General features: G+C 44.1%; 1 protein-coding gene across 1 annotated transcript in view; it reads left to right on the forward strand.

Moving 5' to 3' along the window:
- The window catches only part of HAL (histidine ammonia-lyase), a 30,608-nt gene that overhangs the window by 3,848 nt on the left and 3,429 nt on the right, over positions 1-23,331 (forward strand). The window contains exons 2-19 of the mRNA XM_032346710.1: positions 402-462; positions 569-596; positions 926-1,000; positions 1,092-1,164; positions 1,272-1,338; positions 1,644-1,681; positions 2,512-2,637; positions 6,051-6,190; positions 8,080-8,127; positions 8,770-8,917; positions 9,661-9,756; positions 9,843-9,901; positions 10,984-11,064; positions 13,650-13,715; positions 13,805-13,970; positions 16,407-16,541; positions 20,361-20,469; positions 20,568-20,637. Coding sequence (XP_032202601.1) covers positions 402-462; positions 569-596; positions 926-1,000; positions 1,092-1,164; positions 1,272-1,338; positions 1,644-1,681; positions 2,512-2,637; positions 6,051-6,190; positions 8,080-8,127; positions 8,770-8,917; positions 9,661-9,756; positions 9,843-9,901; positions 10,984-11,064; positions 13,650-13,715; positions 13,805-13,970; positions 16,407-16,541; positions 20,361-20,469; positions 20,568-20,637 — 1,586 coding nt within the window. The remainder of the gene's footprint in view (positions 1-401; positions 463-568; positions 597-925; positions 1,001-1,091; positions 1,165-1,271; positions 1,339-1,643; positions 1,682-2,511; positions 2,638-6,050; positions 6,191-8,079; positions 8,128-8,769; positions 8,918-9,660; positions 9,757-9,842; positions 9,902-10,983; positions 11,065-13,649; positions 13,716-13,804; positions 13,971-16,406; positions 16,542-20,360; positions 20,470-20,567; positions 20,638-23,331) is intronic.

Consider the following 23,331-nt stretch of genomic DNA (forward strand, 5'->3'; position numbering starts at 1 on the left):
GGCTCGGCGGCCACCCCCGGGCAGGTGCGGTGGGCTGCGGGCAGGCACATGCCTGGGAGAGGGGAGGCTTCCCGTTCACCTGTTACAGCAAGGCCACAGACCCTGAAACGAGCTGACTTCCCTTGCCCCTGGTATGCCATAGAGGCTGCATTCGAGGGGGTTGGGGGTGCAGGTGAGAGCTTTAACGACCCTGCCCACACCTGACACGTGCATCTCTACCTTTTGCTCTCCTCCTTGGAAAAGATGCTAAGAGCACTTGAAAGCCCATGAGGTTGTTCTAAAGCAGGCATTTCTATAGAGGTGCGAGGCTGTGGAACAGTGGTCTCCTGGTTTGCCGGCAACGCTGAAAGAGCCTCTCCCTTGCCGTCTGTAAAGGAGCCTCTCTGGTATTTTCGTTTCAGTTATAGAAGGCGACGCCATGTCTCCCGACTTCATCCCATCACAACCAGAAGGAGTTTACCTGTATCCTTCCCTGCAGGCTGGCTGGTCTGCTCTGGGGGCTACTCCCGCCCGGGACGGGGCTGGGGCTTTCTCACACTCCCCAGTGTTTTCCTTTACCTGGCTTCAGATATAGCAAGTACCGAGAGCCTGAAAAGGTAAGCTTCAAGCCAACACTCTTTTTGCAAAGAAAATGAAGTCGTGCTCATTTCTGGAGGGTTGGAGACTGCAGAATTTATGACCAAACGCTCTCAGTTAGGACAGGGCTTTATCCTGCTCTGTGAAGTTAGGAAAAGGTATTATGCTTATTTCTTGCTTTCTTTATTCAGCCTCTTCTAGACCAAGCTTTTTCACTAGCACATTAACGTTTCAGAGCAGAAATAAAATCTCTTGAGTGTCAAAATTCAGTTCTGCTTGAGGCTTCCCTACTCTCTTGGTCAAGCAGGCCAGTTGCTCAAGCTCACCGAGGTCCCCTTCTTTTGTGTAGTACATTGCCTTAGATGGGGACAGCCTGACCACAGAGGATCTGGTCAACTTGGGGAAAGGACGCTACAAAATAAAGGTACCAGGGAGGGTGGGAGGGATGTCCTCTGACCTTTTTCACTGCCTATGGGAGCCTTCAACGTGCTCAGCTTTGACCAACGTTTTCCTAGCTCACCCCAACTGCTGAAAAGAAGGTGCAAAAATCCAGGGAAGTCATAGATAGCATCGTGAAAGAAAAAACTGGTATCTTTTTCTCTTTGTGTATACAATTCTTTTTATTGACTTAAAAAAAAATGACCTGCATCTAATGGTACAATGTCTGTTTGTTGTTGTTTTTTTTTCCCCCCTAGTTGTTTATGGTATAACTACAGGTTTTGGGAAATTTGCCAGAACTGTAATTCCGGTCAATAAGCTAGAGTAAGTCTGATCCCCCTTCCCCCCAGCAAACGTACATTCACATGCCACCTGTCCCCATCTTTGGAATTTCTTTCAACAAGAGAAGTAATTAACATTTGCCCCAATTCCCAGATGAGGAGGATAAGGCTCCTGTTCACTTGCATACGAGTTGGCATTGAAAACACAGGCTTGCTGGTTTCTTCCATCGCATCACACTGCCTTATTCTGTCTCTCCAAAGATTCACCTGTTCTTCCCTTCGCTTCTGCAGCTGAGGGGACACTTGCACTGCGAGGTCTCTAAGAGGGGTTTTCCCTTTCTCTTCCAGAGAGCTCCAGGTCAACTTAGTACGTTCACATTCTTCAGGTAAGTCATTTCAAACATCAAATGACTTCTAGTCTTATTTGATTTGGTGATTAAAGTCCAGCACAGTGCAAGGCATCCTGTAACAGCCGCGAGTAGCTAGTGCATCCTGAAAACTCGTGCCAGTTCTGCTTCAGGGGAGGAAGGGAAGCAGAAAATGTCAGACAAGACCACCTTTCAGCTGAATCTCAGGAAAGACATGGGCCCAGTGGAGGGATGGGGTTGGGGCAGGAGCATGTACATGGCCGAGCCAACACAGTGGTGGATTCAGGGAAGGAGGGAAGGCTGGAACTCAGGGAATGAGTTGATCAGGATGAGGTGAGATGGAAAAGTCTGTCAAGAATCTGAGCTGGTGGGGCACCTGGGTGGCTCAGTGGGTTAAAGTCTCTGCCTTCGGCTCAGGTCATGATCTCGGGGGCTTGAGATCAAGCCCCGTATCGGGCTCTCTGCTCGGCAGGGAGCCCGCTTCCCCACCCCCCCCGCCTGCCTCTCTGCCTACTTGTGATCTGTCTCTGACAAATAAATAAATTAAAAAATCTTTAAAAAAAAAAAAAAAAGAATCTGAGCTGCTTGCTATTCTAAGGGTGTTGGGGAAGGTGGGGCTCACTGAAACATTCTAGGAAAGAGAACCAAAAAGGCAAAACTGGGGTTTCCCATTTTTCTAGAAGATGAGACTTTAAGAAGCAGGACAGTCAGGAAGAAGAGCAGTCCAACTATCTGAGTCAGGAAGAGACAGATGGCAGGAGACTGGACTGAACTGGGGAAAGATTTGAAAGATGGAGGTAGAAACGACTTCGATTTTCTAGGAGAAAAACATTAATTCTGTTTTGCAGGTGTTGGGAAACCACTAATCCCTGAGCGATGTCGGATGCTCTTGGCTTTAAGGATCAATGTCTTAGCCAAAGGGTACAGTGGCATTTCCCTGGAGACCCTCAAGCAAGTTATTGAAGTATTTAATGGTAATGCCATGGATCCCCAGGTTGACCCTCCATTGAGGCTGGGCATGTACCACAGGCAGTCTTGGTTGATGGCATAGGGAGGAACTAGCAGAGACGACATAAAATAATGGAATGGGCTTGGTGAGGAGAAGGATAACTGGGGGGGGGGGGGTGAGGGTGGGGACAGAGACACTTAATCCTTTGTACCTTCAACTCATTCTTCATCACCCTTCACTTAGTATTTGTACCTTTAAGTCTGGAACAAACCCCTCATGTCTGTCCCTGAGCTTAAAGCTGGACAGAACCTTGAACTCCATGATGCCCCAATGTGGTTAGAGAAGTTGCATCAAATCATCTGGGAAACACCATGATTCCTGGATGTTCATCCCAAAGACCATTTCAGTAGTTCCAGTTAGTGTCTAGGAATCTGAAATCTTAATGCTCCCCAGATGGTGGGATAGCCAGACTTAAATAACTGCAATTCAACTTCTTGCAAAGATAGAATGGAAGTGTAAAGAGATCAAAGGCTTTTGGGCCAGGAAGCCATCTGGTGCCAGGATACAATGCGGTTCCACTCTTTGGAACTTACTTCTCAGGACTGAAAAAGTCCAACATGGAGACAAGATTTGAAATGCTTAGGAGGCCACTATCCCTTCTCACAGATAAGGATGAACAGAATAAATCAGTGCAGGCTCAGGAAACTCTTTGGGGTGAAGGTATAAAGGTATATAGGCACCTCTGGGTGCCTAGAGTTCTGAGAATTCCCTTGGGTGAACCATGATCTGGAAGCTGGCCTGTGGATGGCACTTTATCCTACAGACATTATTTAGCAGTTGGAAAACACACTGTTACTAGGAATCTGAGTTTATTTTAGAAAAAAGAAGATTTTTTTTTTCTTGGTAACTGAGAATTTCCTCCAAAGCATTACATGTCTGTTTATAAGTGGTGGTGAGGTAGCAGGCTGGGTGCCTAGGAATCTGGGCAAAAAAAAAAAAAAAGGAAAAGAAAAAGAAAAAGAGACTACGTTCCCTAAGCCTACCTCCTTAGAGAACCCCTGTGAATACTTTGGTTGTGTCTTACCCTTCTAGAACATTTTATATTACTTTTCTGGTATAAATATTTACATGTTTCCAAACATTCTCCAATAACTTTTGTTTTTTCCCCCAATATCTTTTAATGGCTACACACACTCTTTGGCCATATGGTCCCTTAATTCCATATTTAGATCATTTCTAACTTCTTAGGAACAAGACTATAATGAACAATAGCTGGTTCCTGATCTTTAAGATATATTGCTACAATTTCTAAAAATTTCTAGGTCTGATTAGACCATATACAGTGAATACAAAGGGGTAGAGAACCAAGAAAGAGGAAAAAGTTAAAGGAATAGATGATCCTTATGGTGGTGGGGGTCACCTTTCTTCCATACAGTCTGATCTGGTTTGTTTCTCTATATACAGTGTAACCCCAACCACCTTCACACATAGAATATGTAATGCTTTCCATTGTCCTGAGGATAGAGTCTAGAGTTTAAACTTTAAGAAAATATGTATTTCCTATGCTGTACATTTCATCATCATGACTTACTCATTCCATAAATGGAAGCCTATACCCCTTCCTCTCCCCTTCACCCATTTTGCCCAGTGCCCCCACCTCTGTCAACCATCAACTTATTCTCTATATTTAGGAGTCTGTTTCTGGTTTTTTTGTTTTGTTTTGTTTTAGGTTCCACATATAAATGAAATCACCCGGTATTTATCTCTGTCCTATTTAACATAAGACCTACCAGGTCCATCCAGGAGTCACAAATGGCAAAATCTCATTGTTGGTTATAGCTGAGTAATATTTCATTGTGGGTGTGTAAACATACATGTATATATCTATATACATATATACCTACACATTACCTATTCCTTATCCATTCACCTATTAATGGATGCTTGGGTTGCTTTCATATCTTGGCTCTTGTAAATAATGCTACAGTAAACATAGGGGTGGCATGTATCTTTTCAAATTAGTGTTCTAATTCTCTTTGGACCCAATATTGGAATTACTGGATCATATGGTATTTCTATTTTTAATGTTTTGAGACTCCATATTGTTTTCCAAAATGGCTGCACTACTTTGCATTCCCACCGACAGTGCCCAAGGGTTTCCTTTTCTCCACTTCCTCATCAACACTTGTTTTTTCTTGAGTTTTTTATTTTAGCCATTCTTCCAGGTGTGAGGTGATATCTCACTGAGGTTTTGATTTGTATTCTCCTGATGATGAGTGTGCTGAGTATTTTTTTAATGTGTCTATTGGCCATCTGGATGTCTTCTTTGAAAAGATATCTATTTAGGTCCTCTGCCCATTTTTTAATTGGACTATTTCATTTTTCTGATGTTAAGTTCTGTAAGTTCTTTTCCTATTTTGGATATCGACTCCTTACCAGACACATCATTTGCTAACATCTACCTTTCAGTAAGTTGTTTTTCATTTTGTTGATTATTTCTTTCATTGTGAAAACATTTTATTTTGGTATAGTCCCAATAGTTTACTTTTGCTTTGGTTTCCCTCTCCTGAGGATCCATATCTAGAAAAATGTTGCTAAGACCAATATCAGTAGTTATTGCCTATGTTTTCTTCTCGGAGTTTTATGGTTTCAGGTCTCACATTTAGGTCCTTAGTCCATTTTGACATAATTTTATGGTGTGAGAAAGTGGCCTAGTTTTCCCAGCACTGTTTATTGAGAAAACTATCTTCCCCACTGTATATTCTTCCCTCCTTTGTCCTAGATTTATTGGCCATATAGGCATAGATTTACTTCTGGCTGTCTATTCTGTTCCATTGATCTGTGTGTCCATTTCTATGTCCCTATCATACTGTTTTGATTACTACAGCTTTGTAGAGCATTTTGAATTCCGAGATTGTGATACCTCCAGCTTTGTTCTTTTTTTCTCAAGGTTGCTTGGACTACTGGGGCTTTTTATGGTTCCATACACATTTTAGGATTCTTTGTTTTAGTTTGTGAAAAATGCCATTGGTATTTTGGTAGGGATTGCTTTGAACCTATAGATTGTTTTGGGTGGTATGGACATTTTAACAATATTAATTCTTCCATTCCATGAAATATACCATTTTTTCTGTGTGTGTTGGCTTCAACGTCCTTCATCAGTGTTTTATAGTTTTCAGAATACAGGTCTTTACAGTCTAAACTTAAAGTAGCTACAAGAGATGGCTTTTTGTTACTGGGAGGCTGCTCCATCCGGCCCATTCCCTTTATTCCCCCTCCTCCCTTTTTTTTAATAGCAGCTCAGTCAGGTCCCTTAAGCACTAGTTGTGCTTTTCCCCGGTATTTGTGTCACAGAGCGATGCTAGCTCCTGCTGGGGGAGGTTGGTCTCACTGGTAAAATAGATAGTCAGAAGTAACGGGTGCCTCCTTCTCTCCCAGCCTCCTGCCTGCCCTACATTCCAGAGAAAGGAACCGTTGGCGCCAGTGGAGACCTTGCCCCACTGTCTCATCTTGCTCTTGGGCTCATTGGAGAAGGGAGGATGTGGTCTCCAAAGAGTGGCTGGGCTGATGCGAAATACGTAAGACTTTCCGAACAACTTCCATCCGCGGTAGTTTCCCTAAGCCGGACGCCGGCTGCAGGTGCCTGCTTCATAGCATTGAGTCCTCATGGCAGCCCCATGAGGGAGCCACCTTTTTTTTTTTTTTTTAAGATTTTATTTATTTATTTGACAGACAGAGATCACAAGTAGGCAGAGAGGCAGGCAGAGAGAGAGAGAGGAGGAAGCAGGCTCCCCGCTGAGCAGAGAGCCCAATGTGGGGCTCGATCCCAGGACCCTGAGATCACGACCCGAGCAGAAGGCAGAGGCTTTAACCCACTGAGCCCCCCAGGCGCCCTGAGGGAGCCACCTTTATCCCTGTTTCATAAATGAAAACTGGAGCTTACGGGTCAAACTAGGCGAGGCTCTAAGTTCCCATTCTTTACCATCAGGCTTCTGGACTTGGTGGTCACCTTGGTGAATAGGTACAGTGACCAGTGTTGATCCCAGCAATTTGTTCTGCAACAAAAACTCTTCCAGGGCCTATCCAGGAGGTCACACATTGGTGGACATTTATTGAGTTGCTGGTCTCACAGTGCAGAGCCATGGCTCACAATCCTGACTGTATGGCTTCTGGACAGCTGGTTCCATTTCCCCCCAAGCTCCTACTCCAGTGGTGAATCAGAAGGGCTTGTTTTTGGTAAAACCTTCATGTCTTCCTCATCCATCTCCAGATTCCATCAGAGCAGCCCACAGCATTATTTGACATGTTAGCTCAGGTCAACTGCTAACAGGTCCCCTCAGTGAAGGGGCAGAGGACCAAAGGGGAGGAAGAAGTTAAGGGAACAGATAATCCTTGGCGGGGTATAGGTTCCAGATCACCTTTGTTCCCTACAGCCTGATCTTTATTTCTCTGTGTACAGTGTTTTCCCAGCCCCCTTCACACGGCGCATTCCAGCATGTCCTGGCTTAATTAAGCCTGTAATGCTTCCATTGTCCTTAGAATAAGGTCTAAACTCAGCATGGCTTCTAAGAGTCTTGTTGGTCGAATTCCTCCCCCTTGGTTCTATAGTGGGATGTGCTGTGTCTGGGACAGAGGGACCAACACATGCTCATTTTTCTCTTTCCCACTCCCTCCTGCTCCTTCTCCCTCCAAGGAGTCCCCTGGGTCTTTCCCCGCCCCTCCAAATGCCTTGAGCCCCTCTTTTCTGCTCTCCTAGCATCTTCAGTGCTTATTTTCCAGCAACCCCATGCAATTCCTGCTTCCTAGATTGCTTAACATACTCTCATTCTGGAATTGCTCCTGAGCTAGTCTGTCTCAATTTTCCTAGGCCAGCCCTAGGCTGACACCCCAAAACAGTCTGGTGAGTAACAAGTACCCCCAATACACTTGTGAAATGGACACAGTGAATGGTGCTGACTCTGCCTGCCTTCCTTCCTCGAGGGTCCTTAGCTAGGTGTCTGTTTCACCTCCTTTATTCGGGAGAAGATAATTCTGCCAGTGCTTAGATCAGTAGGCGGAGGGTGGAGGACTTTTTAGGTCGAGCTCTGGAGGCAGAGAATTGCGGACAGTCGGGAACAAAGCCTCAGTACAGTAGAGGTGCTCGTCTGTGCTGAGGAAGCAGCAGGAGAAAAAGTGAGTCCCTAACGTGGAAGCTGGGTTATAAACGCAGGGTTATATCTTCAGACACTAAAGCCCCTGCTTTAAGTATAAAAATTATGTGAACTAGAAGTCGGCTTTCAGACTAAAGAATAGAACAAGAGAGTAGACCAGAGTAGATGAACAGAACCAATTTATGTAGGTCTAATTTTTATAAGACAGATCTTTAGGCTTAAGGATATTTTAACCATTCCTTGTGAAATTAGAAATAGAAAAATTGAAATTCAAAATTCACTTGACACCCATTTTTATCTTCTTAATCCCTCTGCAGGTCCTGGAAGCTCATGGATTGAAACCAATTGTTTTGAAACCAAAAGAGGTAAAGAGATTCGAGGAAGATTTCCTCGTTTTAACAAGTCTTTATCTATAAACTGTTCAGTCTTCATACACATCTCACTGGTTTCTTAAAGTAAATATGGCTTTCATGTCTGCTTAAAGTTTGTCCCTGAAGAAAGGACTCCTCCCCAAGCCTTCAAAAGATTCTTCATGCCAAAGATGCTTAGGGGTTCTCTTACCTAAGAATGTAAACTCCAAATTGGGATCCCAAACGATCCCTAACAGATGCTTTGAGTCAAGATCCCTTGGGTGCTCTCCACCAAGAATCTTGGACCAGGAATGTCTTAAGATGTCTTGTCCACAATGAGGACCAGTTTTTTAAAAAGCAGCATCATTAGGAGCTGAAGATTTTATATGCAGTCTGCCCTGGAGGGCCATGGCTGCCTTGAGAACGGGGACATTAACATGTATTTCACTTGCCAGGTTTATGCTAACCGGTTCACAAATGATGGCACTTAATCTTCCGGTGCCTACTAAGCATTCCTGCCCTGCACTTTTCAAAACATAAATAAATGTCATTCAGCTGACAGGTTAATTCTTCTCTTACGGAAGCATAAGATACGAAATCAGCTTGAACGTGGGTTACAACAACTACCACAAAGGACTTCTCTCTTCCTTTCCAAAGGGCCTGGCGCTCATCAATGGGACACAGATGATCACCTCCCTGGGCTGTGAAGCCGTGGAGAGAGCCAGTGCTATTGCACGCCAGGCCGACATCGTGGCGGCCTTGACCCTGGAGGTGCTGAAAGGCACCACCAAAGCCTTCGATACCGGTCAGCATGGCTCTTCCACTGGGTTACTGTTCAGTTGGCCAGAGCTGGTTGGGTGGGCTGGACCCGGTCTTTAGACACGAGAGTGGTGGGGATGGATGGTAGGGGAAAAGGAACATCCCCAAGTCCCTATGGCATACACAGTATTGCTACAGCTTTCTCTAAGTGATGCCACACTTGATCTTGAAATGACCCCATTTTACGGACAGATGCTCACCCAGAATTCCGGATCACTCAGGTTTGACTCCCATTCAACTGTGCACGTCTTAGGAATCTGTTCACAGGGTTTTAGAATGAGAGTAGGATTCGTGTCAGTCCCCATTAGAAAATTGGGAGGGAAAAACTACAGAAGTTGTAGCTTACCCGGAAAGTGGTGAATTTGGAAGACTCCCTACCATTCTAGGTAGTAGGACAGAAAAACAGTCTAAAAATGATTGAAAACTATCAGAAATTGGCCCCCCTGTGGAGCTCCCTTCCATTGTCAGCCTAAATCTTTTTAGGGTAGGCCCAGGGTCTTGAGTTAAATTCCCAGTGGGCTCCACACATATTTGCACCCAGACATTTAAAGTAGAAAAAATATGGTCAGTGAGGAAAATCTTGCTTTTGGAGTTAAGCTTCTGAGTGCTGGTAAGAAGCTCTGGGACTTTTGAGGGCTTGTGTCAGCACTGTAGATGGTCCTGACCCATCGACGGTAGCTCATTCTAATGCAAGAATTGCTCAGACTGTTCCTCTTTCATCAATTCTAGACATTCACGCGGTTCGCCCTCACCGTGGGCAAATTGAAGTTGCTTTCCGGTTTCGGTCACTCTTGGACTCAGATCACCACCCATCTGAAATAGCAGGTCTGGGCGTGTTCATGTGAGTGAGCTTATGTGGTGTGTTTTGTGGAAAAAATTGACCACGTGTCCCTTGCCTTCCCCTTCCACAGAGAGTCACAGGTTTTGTGATCGTGTTCAGGATGCGTACACCTTACGCTGCTGTCCACAGGTAAACCAACAAAACAATCTTTTCTTTTTTCCAATTCAGGGCGCAGACAGAAAAAGAGGAGTGTTAAAAAGTCATGTGATGGTCAATTATAATCCAAATTTCTTTACTGCCTCTTCTTTTTTTTAAAAAAAATTTTATTTATTTCTTTGACACACAGAGATCACAAGTAGGCAGAGAAGCAGGCAGAGCAGGAGGAGGAAGCAGGCTCCCTGCTGAGCAGACAGCCTGATGCGGGGCTTCATCCCAGGACCCTGAGATCATGACCTGAGCCGAAGGCAGAGCAGAGGCTTTAACCCACCCAGGCACCCCATTTACTGCCTCTTTAAAAAATTACTCGTATCATACTTCCATTTGTCCAGTCATCACAGAGCTTCTATTCTCTAGGATAATTTCCTTTTAAATTGCTTTGCTCAATTCTCTTGTACAGAAGCACAAGAGACAACTTGCTGTGTTGGTTTAGTGACATAACTTTTAAAAATTCTTAGTAATAACATCATCCTAACCTGTTAATGGAATTTTAACTGGTTCTCCCTTTTAGATACCACAAGAACCAGCCTGACAAAGGTGGCCACAGGAAGGGCGAATCATAATTCAAGGGCACATCATGGTTGTACCTTATCTGCATTTGATCAGCAGATATAAACCATCATAAATAAATCTGTAAGCCTTAACTTTAGTTAAAACAATGCAGAAGACCTGGGCCGGTGTGAGGCGTTCAGCATCGCAGATATTACCGCTCATTTGTGTGTGGCAATTAGTTGGATGAGAGATTAATACACTTCTCAAGAATGAAACAATATTTCATTTGGTGCCAGACTCTAGTCTAGAGTGTAGTAAAGAATCCTCCCCAGAGCAAACACCCGCATTACCTTTGACTCAGCAAGTTCCATTCTAGCTAGGTGATTGCAAACATCTACCGGAAAGAATTGCTAAGTTAGCCTTATAGCCGAAATAAATCCCAGTTTAAAACTTGCTTCCTTGCTATCCTAATAAGATCCTTGCTATTCTAAGACAAACATCAGACTCCGTGTGACAGACACTATTATCCGTGTTTTCAGCGCTCATCTGATCTTGTATTTTAGGTCCACGGTATAGTGAATGACACGATAGCGTTTGTGAAGAACATCATTACCACAGAACTTAACAGCGCAACAGATAATCCTGTATCTTTTGACTGCATGCTAAGCTGTAGCTGTAGAATTCCAACTGGTGATTTTTAGATCCGCTGAAGTGATCGTCTTGTGTAGCATCTCTGTTCTGTCACTCCATTTCATAGACTAAGTACCTGAAGTTCAGAGGGTAAGTGACAGAGGCAGGTCTGCGAACCTAATTTCACTTCAGAATCTAACGTGCTGTGCTTTCCCAATGGACCCATTCAAGGCTAACGGATGTATTTCCAGCATTGGCTGAGAGAGTTCAGGAAGGTGTTTGCCCTAAAATCCAGGGCTGAGATTGCTGATAGAGGATGAAGATGTATGTCACAAGTGGGATTGTGGGGACTCCACCCAGGCTGGCATTTATGCAAGCCTTCCTGGTTCTAGTGACACATTAGACGGAAGGCAACTTGTTAACACTTACCAAAGTATTGTCAAGGAGTTATGGCTTTTCCCACCTCAAGTTTTTATTTTTGACATGGATTTTACTCCAATCAGTGTTCCCAAATTTTACAAAGAATAGTAAGAATGCTTTCATTTGTCAAAGATAGAGCCCTTCTTTCCTTCATGGTGTGGGTATCGCAGAGCCATCTTATTTCTGCTTTGGAATGTTCTTTGATGGTATAGTTCCCTCCAGATGTTGATGTGATCTGTCAGGAGTCACACTGGCAAAGTCTTCACAGAGATACTCAATATTGCCTTTGAAGACCACGCAGGCCCTTAGCAATATATTTTTCCTATCCCACATCTGCCTTAGTTCTCAACACTGAAGAAAGTGCTGAGTTAACAACCTTGGAAGCCTTTCCTAGCTGAGGTGAGCAGACGGGTTTCACAGCAGCTGGGTAAGACTGATTTATCACAGGACCTTGCCAGTGTGGTTTCTCTGATAAGCTTCCTTCAGAATGTGTATTTTATGTCCTCAGTGTCAGGTCGTTTTACAGTTAAGTGAGACCCACACTCAATAATTCTCAACTCACTCACCTCAACACCACTCCACGCACGAGGCCGCCCCAAATGGAGTAGCGCTTTCAAGAAGTCTATGTAAGTCTTGTCTCATCTATCTGTTCTTGTAGAGGAGAGATATCCATTCTACACTTACATAATTCAGACTTTTTTTTTTTTTTTTTTTTGGGAGAGAGAGACTGAGAGAGAGAGAGAGAGAGAATGAGCAAGACAGAGGGGCAAAGGGAGAGGGAGAAGCAGACTCCCCCCTGAGCAGGGAGCCTGATGCAGGACTTGATCCCAGGACCACGAGATCACAACCTGAGCTGAAGGCAGACGCTTAACCAACTGAGCCACCCAGGTGCCTCCATAATTTAGACTTGAAAGGGTATCTTACAGAGCAAAAACAAAGAGTTACCATTAAATTAGTAGAGGTGGGAAAGGGCGAATTCCTAACTAAGTTCTTCTCCCATCACTTGCCCCAGCAAAAATTTCAGCCCAAAGTACATTCCTTTATCAATTAAAGATTCTTAATTATCAATGAATTTCCAATAAGGTAATATTTGGGAATTCCCCTGCAATATTGGTGTTAGTTAAAAGAATATTCCTCTCAACTTTTCTATTGTAGAAATAGAGCACCTATTACACAGTGGCTAGATGTTATGGGGGCTAAATTCTGATTGCTTTACTCTGATCGCCAACAAACAAATTTGGAACAACTGGAGAACCATTGAACATGCTTAAGTTCCAAGTATGTGCAAAGACTACTTGCCATAAGGATTCAGAGAATGGAGAGAAGACTAGGGTCTGTGACTGGGGGTGGCTCGGTGGAGAAGAGCCAGTGCTGGGCCCAAGAGGCTCATGGTTGTATGTACTGAAAAGGGTAACTCCCAGCTTGATGAAGTTAATGCATCTCCAGCTCTTTGGAAGTCAGAACCTTCCTCGCACAGAGTGAGCTCCTAGCTGATGGATAATAAGCATTTTTTAGTCCAGTAGGTATAAATCAGCTCTTTGCAATCTATAAGAAGGGTCTGTTACTGCCTTTGTCTGGGTGCCTGTTGTTTTAAGCGAAGCACGCGACAGAATGGGATGATCCTTGAGGGCATTAAGATGCAGTGAGTCTGAACTGCTCCTACTGAGATGGGTTTAAAACAGCCTCTTGGCCACCTTTTGCTATGGATGGTGCTATAGGATCATTGAGTAGACTAAAGTTTGAAAATCTTTCCAGAATTGATTGTTTCAGACTATTTGGTGGTCGTTCATCAACAAAGTCTTCCATTCAGCAAATTCTACCAAGTACAAGAAGAAGAAATAAAACTGGTGTCCTGGTCTCTGTTCTTAGTGACAGACACAAACTTTTGAGGGACAGTACTAACCACTAGATTATAATAGTTATGGTATTCAAGAAATCTCTAATTTCAGAAAAAAAACCCACAAAAACCAAAAAACATTTCATGTTCCATGTTTCCTTGGCCCCTAGTTAGGTGTGCATGATTCATCTTTAAGGTTTTGGGTATTTGTTTTGTTGTTTCTGTGTTTGATTTTGTGTCCCTTTATGTCAACAACTGCTTGTAGAAAGACACTCCTTCCCTCCACCCGTATTTGTACAAGGGCTGCGAGTGTTAAAAATTAGCCTTAACCTGTTTTGTAAGATGGTTTTCGCCAGCAGAGGAGAGACTATTTCTGGAGGAAACTTCCATGGTGAATACCCAGCCAAAGTAAGCTTTTTAGAATTGCTCCTGACCCTGAAAACATATTCCGATTTAAGCCAAGCGTATTCCAATTTGAACTGAGACATTCTTTCTAGGCCCTAGATTATTTGGCCATTGGAGTCCATGAACTTGCTGCGATTAGTGAAAGAAGAATTGAAAGACTCTGTAACCCCTCCCTCAGTGAGCTGCCTGCCTTCCTGGTGGCTGAAGGTGGTCTCAACTCCGGGTTCATGATTGCGCACTGCACCGCGGCTGCCCTCGGTAAGAATACTGCCGGAGAATACCGCCTGTCCATTTCATCTGAAAGTGTCCAATTTTGTCCTTGAATGCGATCTTTTCCCCCCACCTCATTTGCATCCCACCTGTCTCGACAGAAATGCAGAAGGGAAGTCTCTTGAACGTTTTTAAGAAAAAAACTGAATGAAACCTAAACAAAGCTAGACTGAAACATACTAATACCTAATGAGTTTGTAAATGATGAGGTTTCCATAATTTCTCTGTAGGACGCTACTGGATATCACAAAGGAAATTCATCTTTGTAGCTTTTTCCCTAATCTCAATTTGAACACTAGCAGAAAGAAAAAGACAAAGGTATCTACAATTAATGGCGAAACTTGAGCTGACTTGAATGATTAAGCTTTGGGTACATTCTATTAGATACACTAGCCACTAAGATCATAAATATGTGATTACAATGTGCAAAAATGCTTATGAGAAGATGCCCTCCATGAAAACTGAGCTTCAGTGTGGCTGATCTCTGACTCCAAAATGTGTGTAACACATCACAGCAGGCTCCAGTACAAAGGACGCACTAAGGGCTTCATTAATATTTGCTCACTTAATGGTCACAACAATACCACAAGGCGCGTACTATTATTAGCTCCATTGTACAGATGAACACCTGAAGATCGGAGAAGTTAGGTGACTTATCCAACACTGGACAGCTAGTAAGTGGAACTGAATTCAAACCCAGGCATTTTTGTTCTCAAATCCATGCTCTAGCTTCAGTTAATGTGGATCTCATTTTAATCTGTATTTAATACTAAAGTATGGTTCCCAGATTTAACAAATGGAAATGCAGGATGCCCAGTTAAATTTGAATTACTCGGGACATACTTATACTAAAAAATTATTTGTTTTTATCTGAAATTCAAAATTAACTGAGCATTCCGTATGTTTTTCAGGCAAACCTACCCAAGAGGCAGGAGAGCCTGTGCTTAATCAATAGCATAGACTCTAGGACCAAATTCCAACTCGGTCATTTATCAGGAGTGAGATATGGAGCAACTTTCTTAATCCTCTCTCTGTTTACTCCTCTGTAAAATGGGGGTGATGAATTTACCTAATGGGACTGATTTGAGGATTAAATGAATTAATGCATAGAACTATTTAGAACTATGCCCAGCCGTGTTGTAAGCACTAAATAAATATTAGCTGTTATTAATATTACTCCTAACCCCTTCCTCACTGAAACCTCACACGAAAACTCACCACAACCCAAAGGAGTCCCTGAATTTATCGTGTCCTCTATCTAGTATCTTCTAATTGCTCACTTACCTCCTTATTAAAATACTCCTCTAAGGGTAGCAACTTCTCATACTAACGTAGGGAGGTCATGGTAACTGATTTAGAAAACATTAGGGATTTTGGAAAGCTTCATTCGAATGTGTTTGGTTTTCGCCTAAACTGCGTATTGAAGTTGTTCAACTTGTCAACTTGCTTTCCTTATAATGAAACAGGTAGTTTTCTTTTTCAGGGACGAGTAACTTCTCTTTCTGAATAAGCCCCACCACAGACTTTGTATCCATTAAAGCAGGTTTTGGGTGCCAGGACCTGGGACTCACTGTGCTTGAAACCTGGAAAGTTCTGGTCTAGGACGAGCCAAACGCCTGGTCTACATCACTAGATTATCTCAGGATCCCTTAGAGCAGGGAGAACAACAGAACCCCACGCAGCCACTCTCGTGAGCAAAAACGTAGGGGAGAAGACTCTCTCCATGGCTCCGGGAGCAGGGGAGGAGCTCTAGAATGTAGGTCCTCCTCCACACTTAGTGTGTTGTCCCCCGGCCAAGAATCTAGCCATCCACCGAGAGTTTGTTAGAACAGCCCAATCTCAGGCTCCACTCGAAACTCAACATTTGCATATTGATGAGATTAGAGTGACTCATATGCACAATAAAGTCTGATCTAGGCCATCTCCAGAATTCCTACCCCTCCCCAAGATGCGTCCGGCAGTCACCAGTCACGGAGCCCTTGCTTGAATCCCCCCACTGTGCAGTCTGATCTATGAAATCTCCTTGTGCAAGATCTGTGGGCCCAGTCTCCACCCCCAAATACCACCCTGAATTCTAACGCCTCCTCTGTGGACACAATCAGTCCATTGTTCTCAAGTACTTGGCATAGTCCATCACGACTTTTTCCCCTAGTCTCCCGGCATGCTAAATGCTTCCAGTGTTTTCAAATAGGGTTTGTAATAGGGTTCCTATCAGGTCTCATCTCAGAACTCACTATTCCCTCCTTTTCCATTTAATACCAACCCTACCTGCTTCCTTTTCCCAAAATAATCTGGGACCATCTGGTGCTTCAATACCAACCAAGAGCTCCTGAAGAGACACTCGGTGCTGTTAAGCACACGGGCAAGCCAACAAGGCAATTTTTCCCATTAGCAGCTGACGTACCTTGCCCTGGTCTCTTGCAGTGTCTGAGAACAAGGTTCTGTGCCACCCCTCGTCTGTGGACTCTCTCTCCACCAGCGCCGCCACAGAGGACCACGTCTCCATGGGAGGATGGGCAGCAAGGAAGGCCCTTCGGGTCATCGAGCACGTAGAACAAGGTAAACCCAGCCCGTCTGGGACGGCGCGCCCCACCAACGGACGACCGCATCTGCGGTTCTTCTCGTGGGATCCCTCCAGACAGCAGCGGCATCACCTGGGAACTTGTTAGAAGGGTCGATTCTTAGGCCCGGCCGGAGACCTGCTAAATCAGAAACTCTGGGGAAGAGAGCAGAACCCATCTGGGTTTAACAAGTCTTCCAGGTGATTCTGAAGCTTGCTGAAAATTAGGAACCACACTTGCTGTCTAAGCAGTTTTGCTGGTCGGCTTAATTTTTTAAACAATTAAAAACATATTCAAAAGTGGAGAGGTTAGTGCTACAAAACCTCCTGTACACCAACTCAACAGCACATTTGCTTCATTTTTTCCTTGACTTTCTCAAGTTATTTTCACACAAATCCCATCACATTATTTTCTTCCTGCATACTTTGTCCCTTAAATATGAATGCTTTTTTTAAAATCCACCATCATGCCATTCTCATATCCAAAAAAATCAACAGTGAGCCTTGGTATCACATACTAAGTTGAGTACATACTCAAAATTTCCCGATTTCTCAATGCCTGCACAGTTGGTTTGTTCAAATCCAGATTTGAGGTCCGCATTTTAAATTTGGTGGTCAAAGTTGTAAGCCTCTTTTCATCTAGAACACTCCCCTCTTCCATTTTTTTTTTTTTCCATGCCACATACTAGTTAAAAAAATCAGGTCAGTCTTCTGTCAAGAGTCTAACATTCTGGATTTTTATCCTCCTGGATTTTAGCCTCCTCGGCGTGTTACTTTTAACTTGCTACCTGCATGTTATCTCTGTCCCCCACATTTTCCACCGCTGCGGAAGAATGAACAAGATTCAGATCCATATCTTTAGGGAGATAGTTTCTAGGGTGGAGCTGTGTTAGGCCAACCTCTCCCCGCCTTAATTACTGCTTATTTGTTTTTTTAAAGATGAATTGCCTTCCTTTAGGCATTGTTAGCTAAGCTACTAAGTTTTTGCAATTGTATCAGAAGCCGTTGGAAGACAAAAGAATATCATTACTGTAATTCCCCTCTCCGGGAGGGGAGGGAACGTTCCAAGACCCTCAGGAGAAGCCTGATCCCTCAAGATACCAAGCCTTATGTATACCATGTTTCTTTCCTGTACAGACATACCTGGGATACAGTTTAATTGCTAAATCAGGCACAGTAAGAGAGTGACAAGAATAACTAATCAAGTAGAACAGTTAAAACGATATATTGAAATATAAGTTCGGTGAACGTGAGCTTGCTCAAAATAGCTTACTGTGCTTGACTCACCCTTCTTGTGACGAAGGGGGGACAACAGAATGCGTAGGCGGCCAGATGAAGCGAGCGAACGCCTCAGGCGTTGTGAGGTAGCATTAGGCTACTCTTGACTTTCCGATGATTCGATGATTCGTCAGAAAGAGGCATCTGATGACCCATCAGAAGGCTCACCTGCTTCCAGACCGTGATCGATTGTGAGCAAATCAAACCAAAACAGCAGAAGGTGAAATGGCAGATAAGCAAGGACAAAGGTATCCTAAGATAAATGTGGGAGAGATATAATTTACGTACCACACAATCACTCACTTAAATTGTACACTTCGGTAGTTATTAGCATATTAAGAAAGTTTAGAACATTTTCATCCCAAAAAGAAACCTTGTGAAACCTTGTACCCTTGACCCAGCACTTGCCCATTCTCTCTACTCCACACTGCCCTGAGGCTTAGGCCCCCTAGATGTCCTGTCTCTCTCTATGGATTTGCCTGTTCTGGAAATTCCACAGAAATGGCATACAATATCTGATCTTGTGTAACTGGCTTCTTCCGGTCAGCACAATGTGTTCAAGGTCCATCCACGTGGTGGCATGTGTCAGTGGTCCATTCCTTTTTCGTGGCCCAGTAATATTCTGTCATATGGCTATACCGCATTTTGTTTATCCATTCATCAGGCAAGAGATGTTTGGGTTTTGGCCACCTTTTGGCTAGTATGAATACTGCTGCTATGGACATTTTGAGCAGATATAATGTTTTCATTTCTCTGGAGTGCAGTTGCTGGGTCATATGGTAACCTGTAGATTCATCTGTTTGAGGACCTGCCAGATTGTTTCTCAAAGTGACTCTACCATGTTACATTCTTAGCAGCAGTTTTTGGGAGTTCTGAGTTTTCCACACCTTCCCCAATACCTGTTATCATGATCTGCCTACCACGGTGCATTCCTAATGTCCCCACTGAACATGTGGCTCTGGCCAAAAGCTTGTCCGTTCTCAGATCCTCTATCCAATTCATCAGCAAATCAGACTTACCATCAAAAGACACCTCTGTCAAGCCTCTGTCATCTCCTTTTGAATGGTCTCCTTGTTTTCACTACTGTTCTTCTACAGTTACCACATGCAATAATCAGGGTGAGGTTCTTAAACTGTAATTTTGACCACACTATGTTCCTGCTGAAAATTTGCCAGTTCGTTCCTTGTGCTCAGACCAAAGTCCAGCCCCATTCCTGCGGCCTACAAGGATCACGCATGATCTGGCTTCTGGCTCTTGCTGACCCCTCTCTCCATTCCTTTCCTGACCCTGGAACCACCGTGTTATTCTTGTACCCACCAAGGACACATCCCTAACTCAGCACCTGTGTCCTTGCTGGCCCGTCTGCCTGCAACATTGCTCCCCTAGGCCTTCACACGGTTCACTTCTGCATTCTACCGTGGTTGATGTGCAGATTTCTTCTCAGATGTCTTCCCTGTCTACCCAAGCTTAACTTCTTGAAGTTTCCAATACCTAATGCATAAAGCGAGGGGACTACACTAGAAGATGTGAAGTTTCTTCCAGGTCCAAAATGGATCCCATTGCTTCATCCCCTCCCGTGGTGTCCTGTCTGTACTCACCAGAGTTTGGAGTGTGCTTCATAAATTTTAAGATAAGACACCAAATCTTTTTTTTTTTTAAAGATTTTATTTATTTATTTGAGAGAGAGAGACAGTGAGAGAGAGCATGAGCGAGGAGAAGGTCAGAGGGAGAAGCAGACTCCCCATGGAGCTGGGAGCCCGATGTGGGACTCGATCCTGGGACTCCAGGATCATGACCTGAGCCAAAGGCAGTCGTCCAACCAACTGAGCCACCCAGGCATCCCAAGACACCAAATCTTTTTAATACTTTATTTCAGTTGACCACTTAAATGGTTTGATCAACTTGAAGCTTCTTTGTTATTTTCTTGGCAAATAATGGAATCCAAAAGTCGAGAAATTTAGATTTCAATATTCAAAGCTGATAGCAAGGTATGGTACATTTAATAAGAGTTCTTAACTAGGGAGTAAAGACTGTTTTATCAAGAAACCTAAAGTTGGCAAGATACCAGTTTCTACAATTTGAGTTTTAGTGGGCTTGGGAGCTTTTGAGTTTGAAGGCTTGAAAGAACATTGTAGAATTATGCAGCGCAACAAAAGACTGATTTGCTCCTTCCCTGGCTCCTTCAGTCCTTTGACGAAAGTCTATGTGCCAGGTATTTCAGCCCCAAGAGAAGCAGCAAGAGTAAAAACAAATGGAAATAGGACACCGATGTCATCCATCTTGATCAGAGGACATAAGAAGGAGAGCACTAAGACATTTACCTGTACAGCACTCCCCTTCTAAATGTTAAAGATCCAGCCAGTGGGGTAGAAGAGGACATTTTTGAATGGTAACCAAATACCAAAGCAGCTCTTTCTACCAAAAGACCGAGAGCCAACCACCTCTCAGTTGGCGAGAGAAGGCCGACACCTTCCACGTGACTGATATCCCCGCAGCACGAAGTCGGCTTCAAACAGCTGTCCCCTCCACTTTTCTCGTAGTGCTGGCCATCGAGCTCCTCGCAGCCTGCCAGGGCATAGAGTTTCTACGCCCCCTGAGAACAACCACTCCTCTGGAGAAGGTCTACGACCTCGTGCGCTCTGTTGTAAGGTAAAGGCAAACAGGTCCCCGGGTGTGACATCATTCAGGACTGTGAACCCTGGCCGCAGTTCGTGTTGGGCTGATGGTCTGATGTGCTTTCCGTGCAGGCCCTGGATAAAAGATCGCTTCATGGCTCCAGACATTGAGGCAGCACACAGGCTGCTCGTCGAGCAGAAGGCAAGTTGGCCACTTGGCTTCCTTCTTAGTTTGGGGTCATTATGGGAAAGCAAAGTGGGAGTGGGGAATGCAGAAATACTGCCTTATTCTTTTGTTTCCTGTCTCTTCCTTGGAAGTGAACAAAAAGGAACTCGAGCAACTTCCAAGGCAACTAGTTTCTTTGACAAACTCTTAAGTGTCCCGTGTTGCATCCGAACATTGACTATCTAGTAATTAGAAACTGAAAGGACTTTAAATGGAGTTTGGGGGTGCCTGGGTGGCTCAGTGGGTTAAGCCACTGCCTTCGGCTCGGGTCATGATCTCAGGGTCCTGGGATCGAGTCCCACATCGGGCTCTCTGCTCGGCAGGGAGCCTGCTTCCCTCTCTCTCTCTGCCTGCTTCTCTGTCTGCTTGTGATCTCTCTCTGTCAAGTAAATAAATAAAAAAATCTTTAAAAAAATAAAAAAAATAAAAAAATAAAATAAATGGAGTTTGGGACAGGTACTCCTGAGGAGAAAATGAGATGAAAGGTTCATGGATCCCCTTCACCAAAAATATTCTCTTTTGTTCAAAAGCACGTTCTATTTCCATGATGTTACCACCGCCTCCTCCAAAGAACCCAGTGATGAAACGGACCTGGAGACAAAACAAAGTCCTAGGATTTTTTTTTTTTAAAGATTTTATTTATTTGACAGAGATCACAAGTAGTCAAAGAGGAGGAAGCAGGTCCCTGCTGAGCAGAGAGCCCGATGCAGGGCTCCATCCCAGGACCTTGAGACCATGACCTGAGCCAAAGGCAAAGGCTTTAACCCATTGAGCCACCCAGGCACCCCAAGTCCTAGGGTTTTACTTCAAAGTTCTGTGGGTCTGTCTAGCGCTGTGGTGTGTCCCGCCCGTCATCCTGGGTGAGATATGGGTTCTCTTTACTGCTTATTTCCTCTGGCTTCATTGACTCTAGATTTATCTGATAGGGACAGATGCCTCATAGGCAGACTTTTTTTTTTTTAAGATTTTATTTATTTATTTGACAGAGAAAGACAGAGCAAGAGAGGGAACACAAACAGGGGGAGAGGGAGAGGGAGAAGCAGGCTTCCCGCTGAGCAGAGAGCTCAACTGGGGGCTCGATCCCAGGATCCTGCGATCATAACCTGAGTCGAAGGCAGATGCTTAGCTGACTGAGCCACTCAGGCACCCCTAGGCTGATTTATTTTTTAAATATATTTTTTAAAGTTCTTTGAGCCTTTTGTTGTGATTTGTGGGCCTCATGTTCTCTAGAATTTCTTGATTTCCCCTGGAACCATTGCTCTGCTCTTGGGGAATGACTTTTCCCTCTGATCCTCATGGCTGTCATTCCCAGGTTGTGCCCTACACCCTTTGAGGGGCCTTGTGTGCTGCCAACTTTGGTGCTTATAGAGAGGTGGGTGAGAGGTTAGCCTTTTTTAATTGAAATAGACCTGACATATAACATTATATTTGTTTCAGGAGAACAACAGAATGATTTGATATCTGTGTATTTTGCAAAACGATCGCCATGATAAGTCTGGTTAACATCTGTCACATACTCAGTTACAGTTTCTTTCTTTTCCTGATGAGACCCTTTGTGGTCTACTCTCTTAGTAACTTTCAAATAGACTATACAGTGTAATTAACCATAGTCACCCTGTTGCATATTCTATCCCCAGGATTTATTTATTTTAAAACTGGAGGTTTGTACCTCTTGACACCCTGTACCCATACTGCTCACCTTCTACTCACCCTCTCTGGCAACCGTCAGTCTGTTCTGTGTATCTCTGAGCTCCATTTGTTGGCGTTGCACTAGATTCCACATATCATAGTATCTGTGATTCTGACTCATTTCACTTAACATACTGATCGCACAGTCCATTCAGATTGTCACAAATGCCAAGAGTGCCTTTTTCTTTATGGCTGAATAATACACACACACACACACACACACACACACACACACACACACACCCTGCATTGTCTTTATCCATTCATCTGCTACTGAAACCCCAATTTGGCTGCCCATCCCTTGAAAGACCAAGACTCGAGAGATGAGTTTTGATGGGAAAGGACTTTGAGCTCTGTTCATGGGGCCAGCCACCTGGGGAGAAGCTGGACTCTTGTCCACTCCCAGGTTTCTGCCTGGCCCAGAGTTATTTAAAGGGGTTTAATCAGCTAAGGGAGTACAGTGGTCTGTGACATTTCTTGCCTACCTGCAGACTTGGTGATGGCAGCTACAGAGTCATCTTGGTGCTTGGTGGTTGTGCAAATTCTAGTTTTTTGGTGCCCAGGGTGGAGGTCAGTTGAGCAAAGAGGTCTGGTTCCTTGGTACCCAGAGGTGGAGCAAGAGTGTCCTATTCTTTCTACAAAGGAGGGCAAGAGCTACAGATGCACAAAGGGACAGTCAGGAAAGTCATTTATGGGTGTGACCTTAAAAAAGTAAACCATTTTGATGAAGATTGCTGGGTGAGTCCGAAAGCCAAGGCAGTTCCCAACAGACTTGCTGGCCTCTGGGGCCTGGGAAAGTTCCGGTCCTTCATTCCCCAAGGCCAGAGATCCGCAAATCTCAAAGAAAGTCAGTTAATTCTGTTACAGATCAAGGGCCTTAGGTCAGCAAGCAAGAAGTGTGTTACTTTGACTCAAGATAACCTGAAGACCGGCCGGAGCGCTGCCGTACACCCCTCGGTGGACACCCAGGGGGCTTCCATG

Source organism: Mustela erminea, chromosome 6 (assembly GCF_009829155.1).
Source record: "Mustela erminea isolate mMusErm1 chromosome 6, mMusErm1.Pri, whole genome shotgun sequence".
Classification (NCBI taxonomy): Eukaryota; Metazoa; Chordata; class Mammalia; order Carnivora; family Mustelidae; genus Mustela; species Mustela erminea.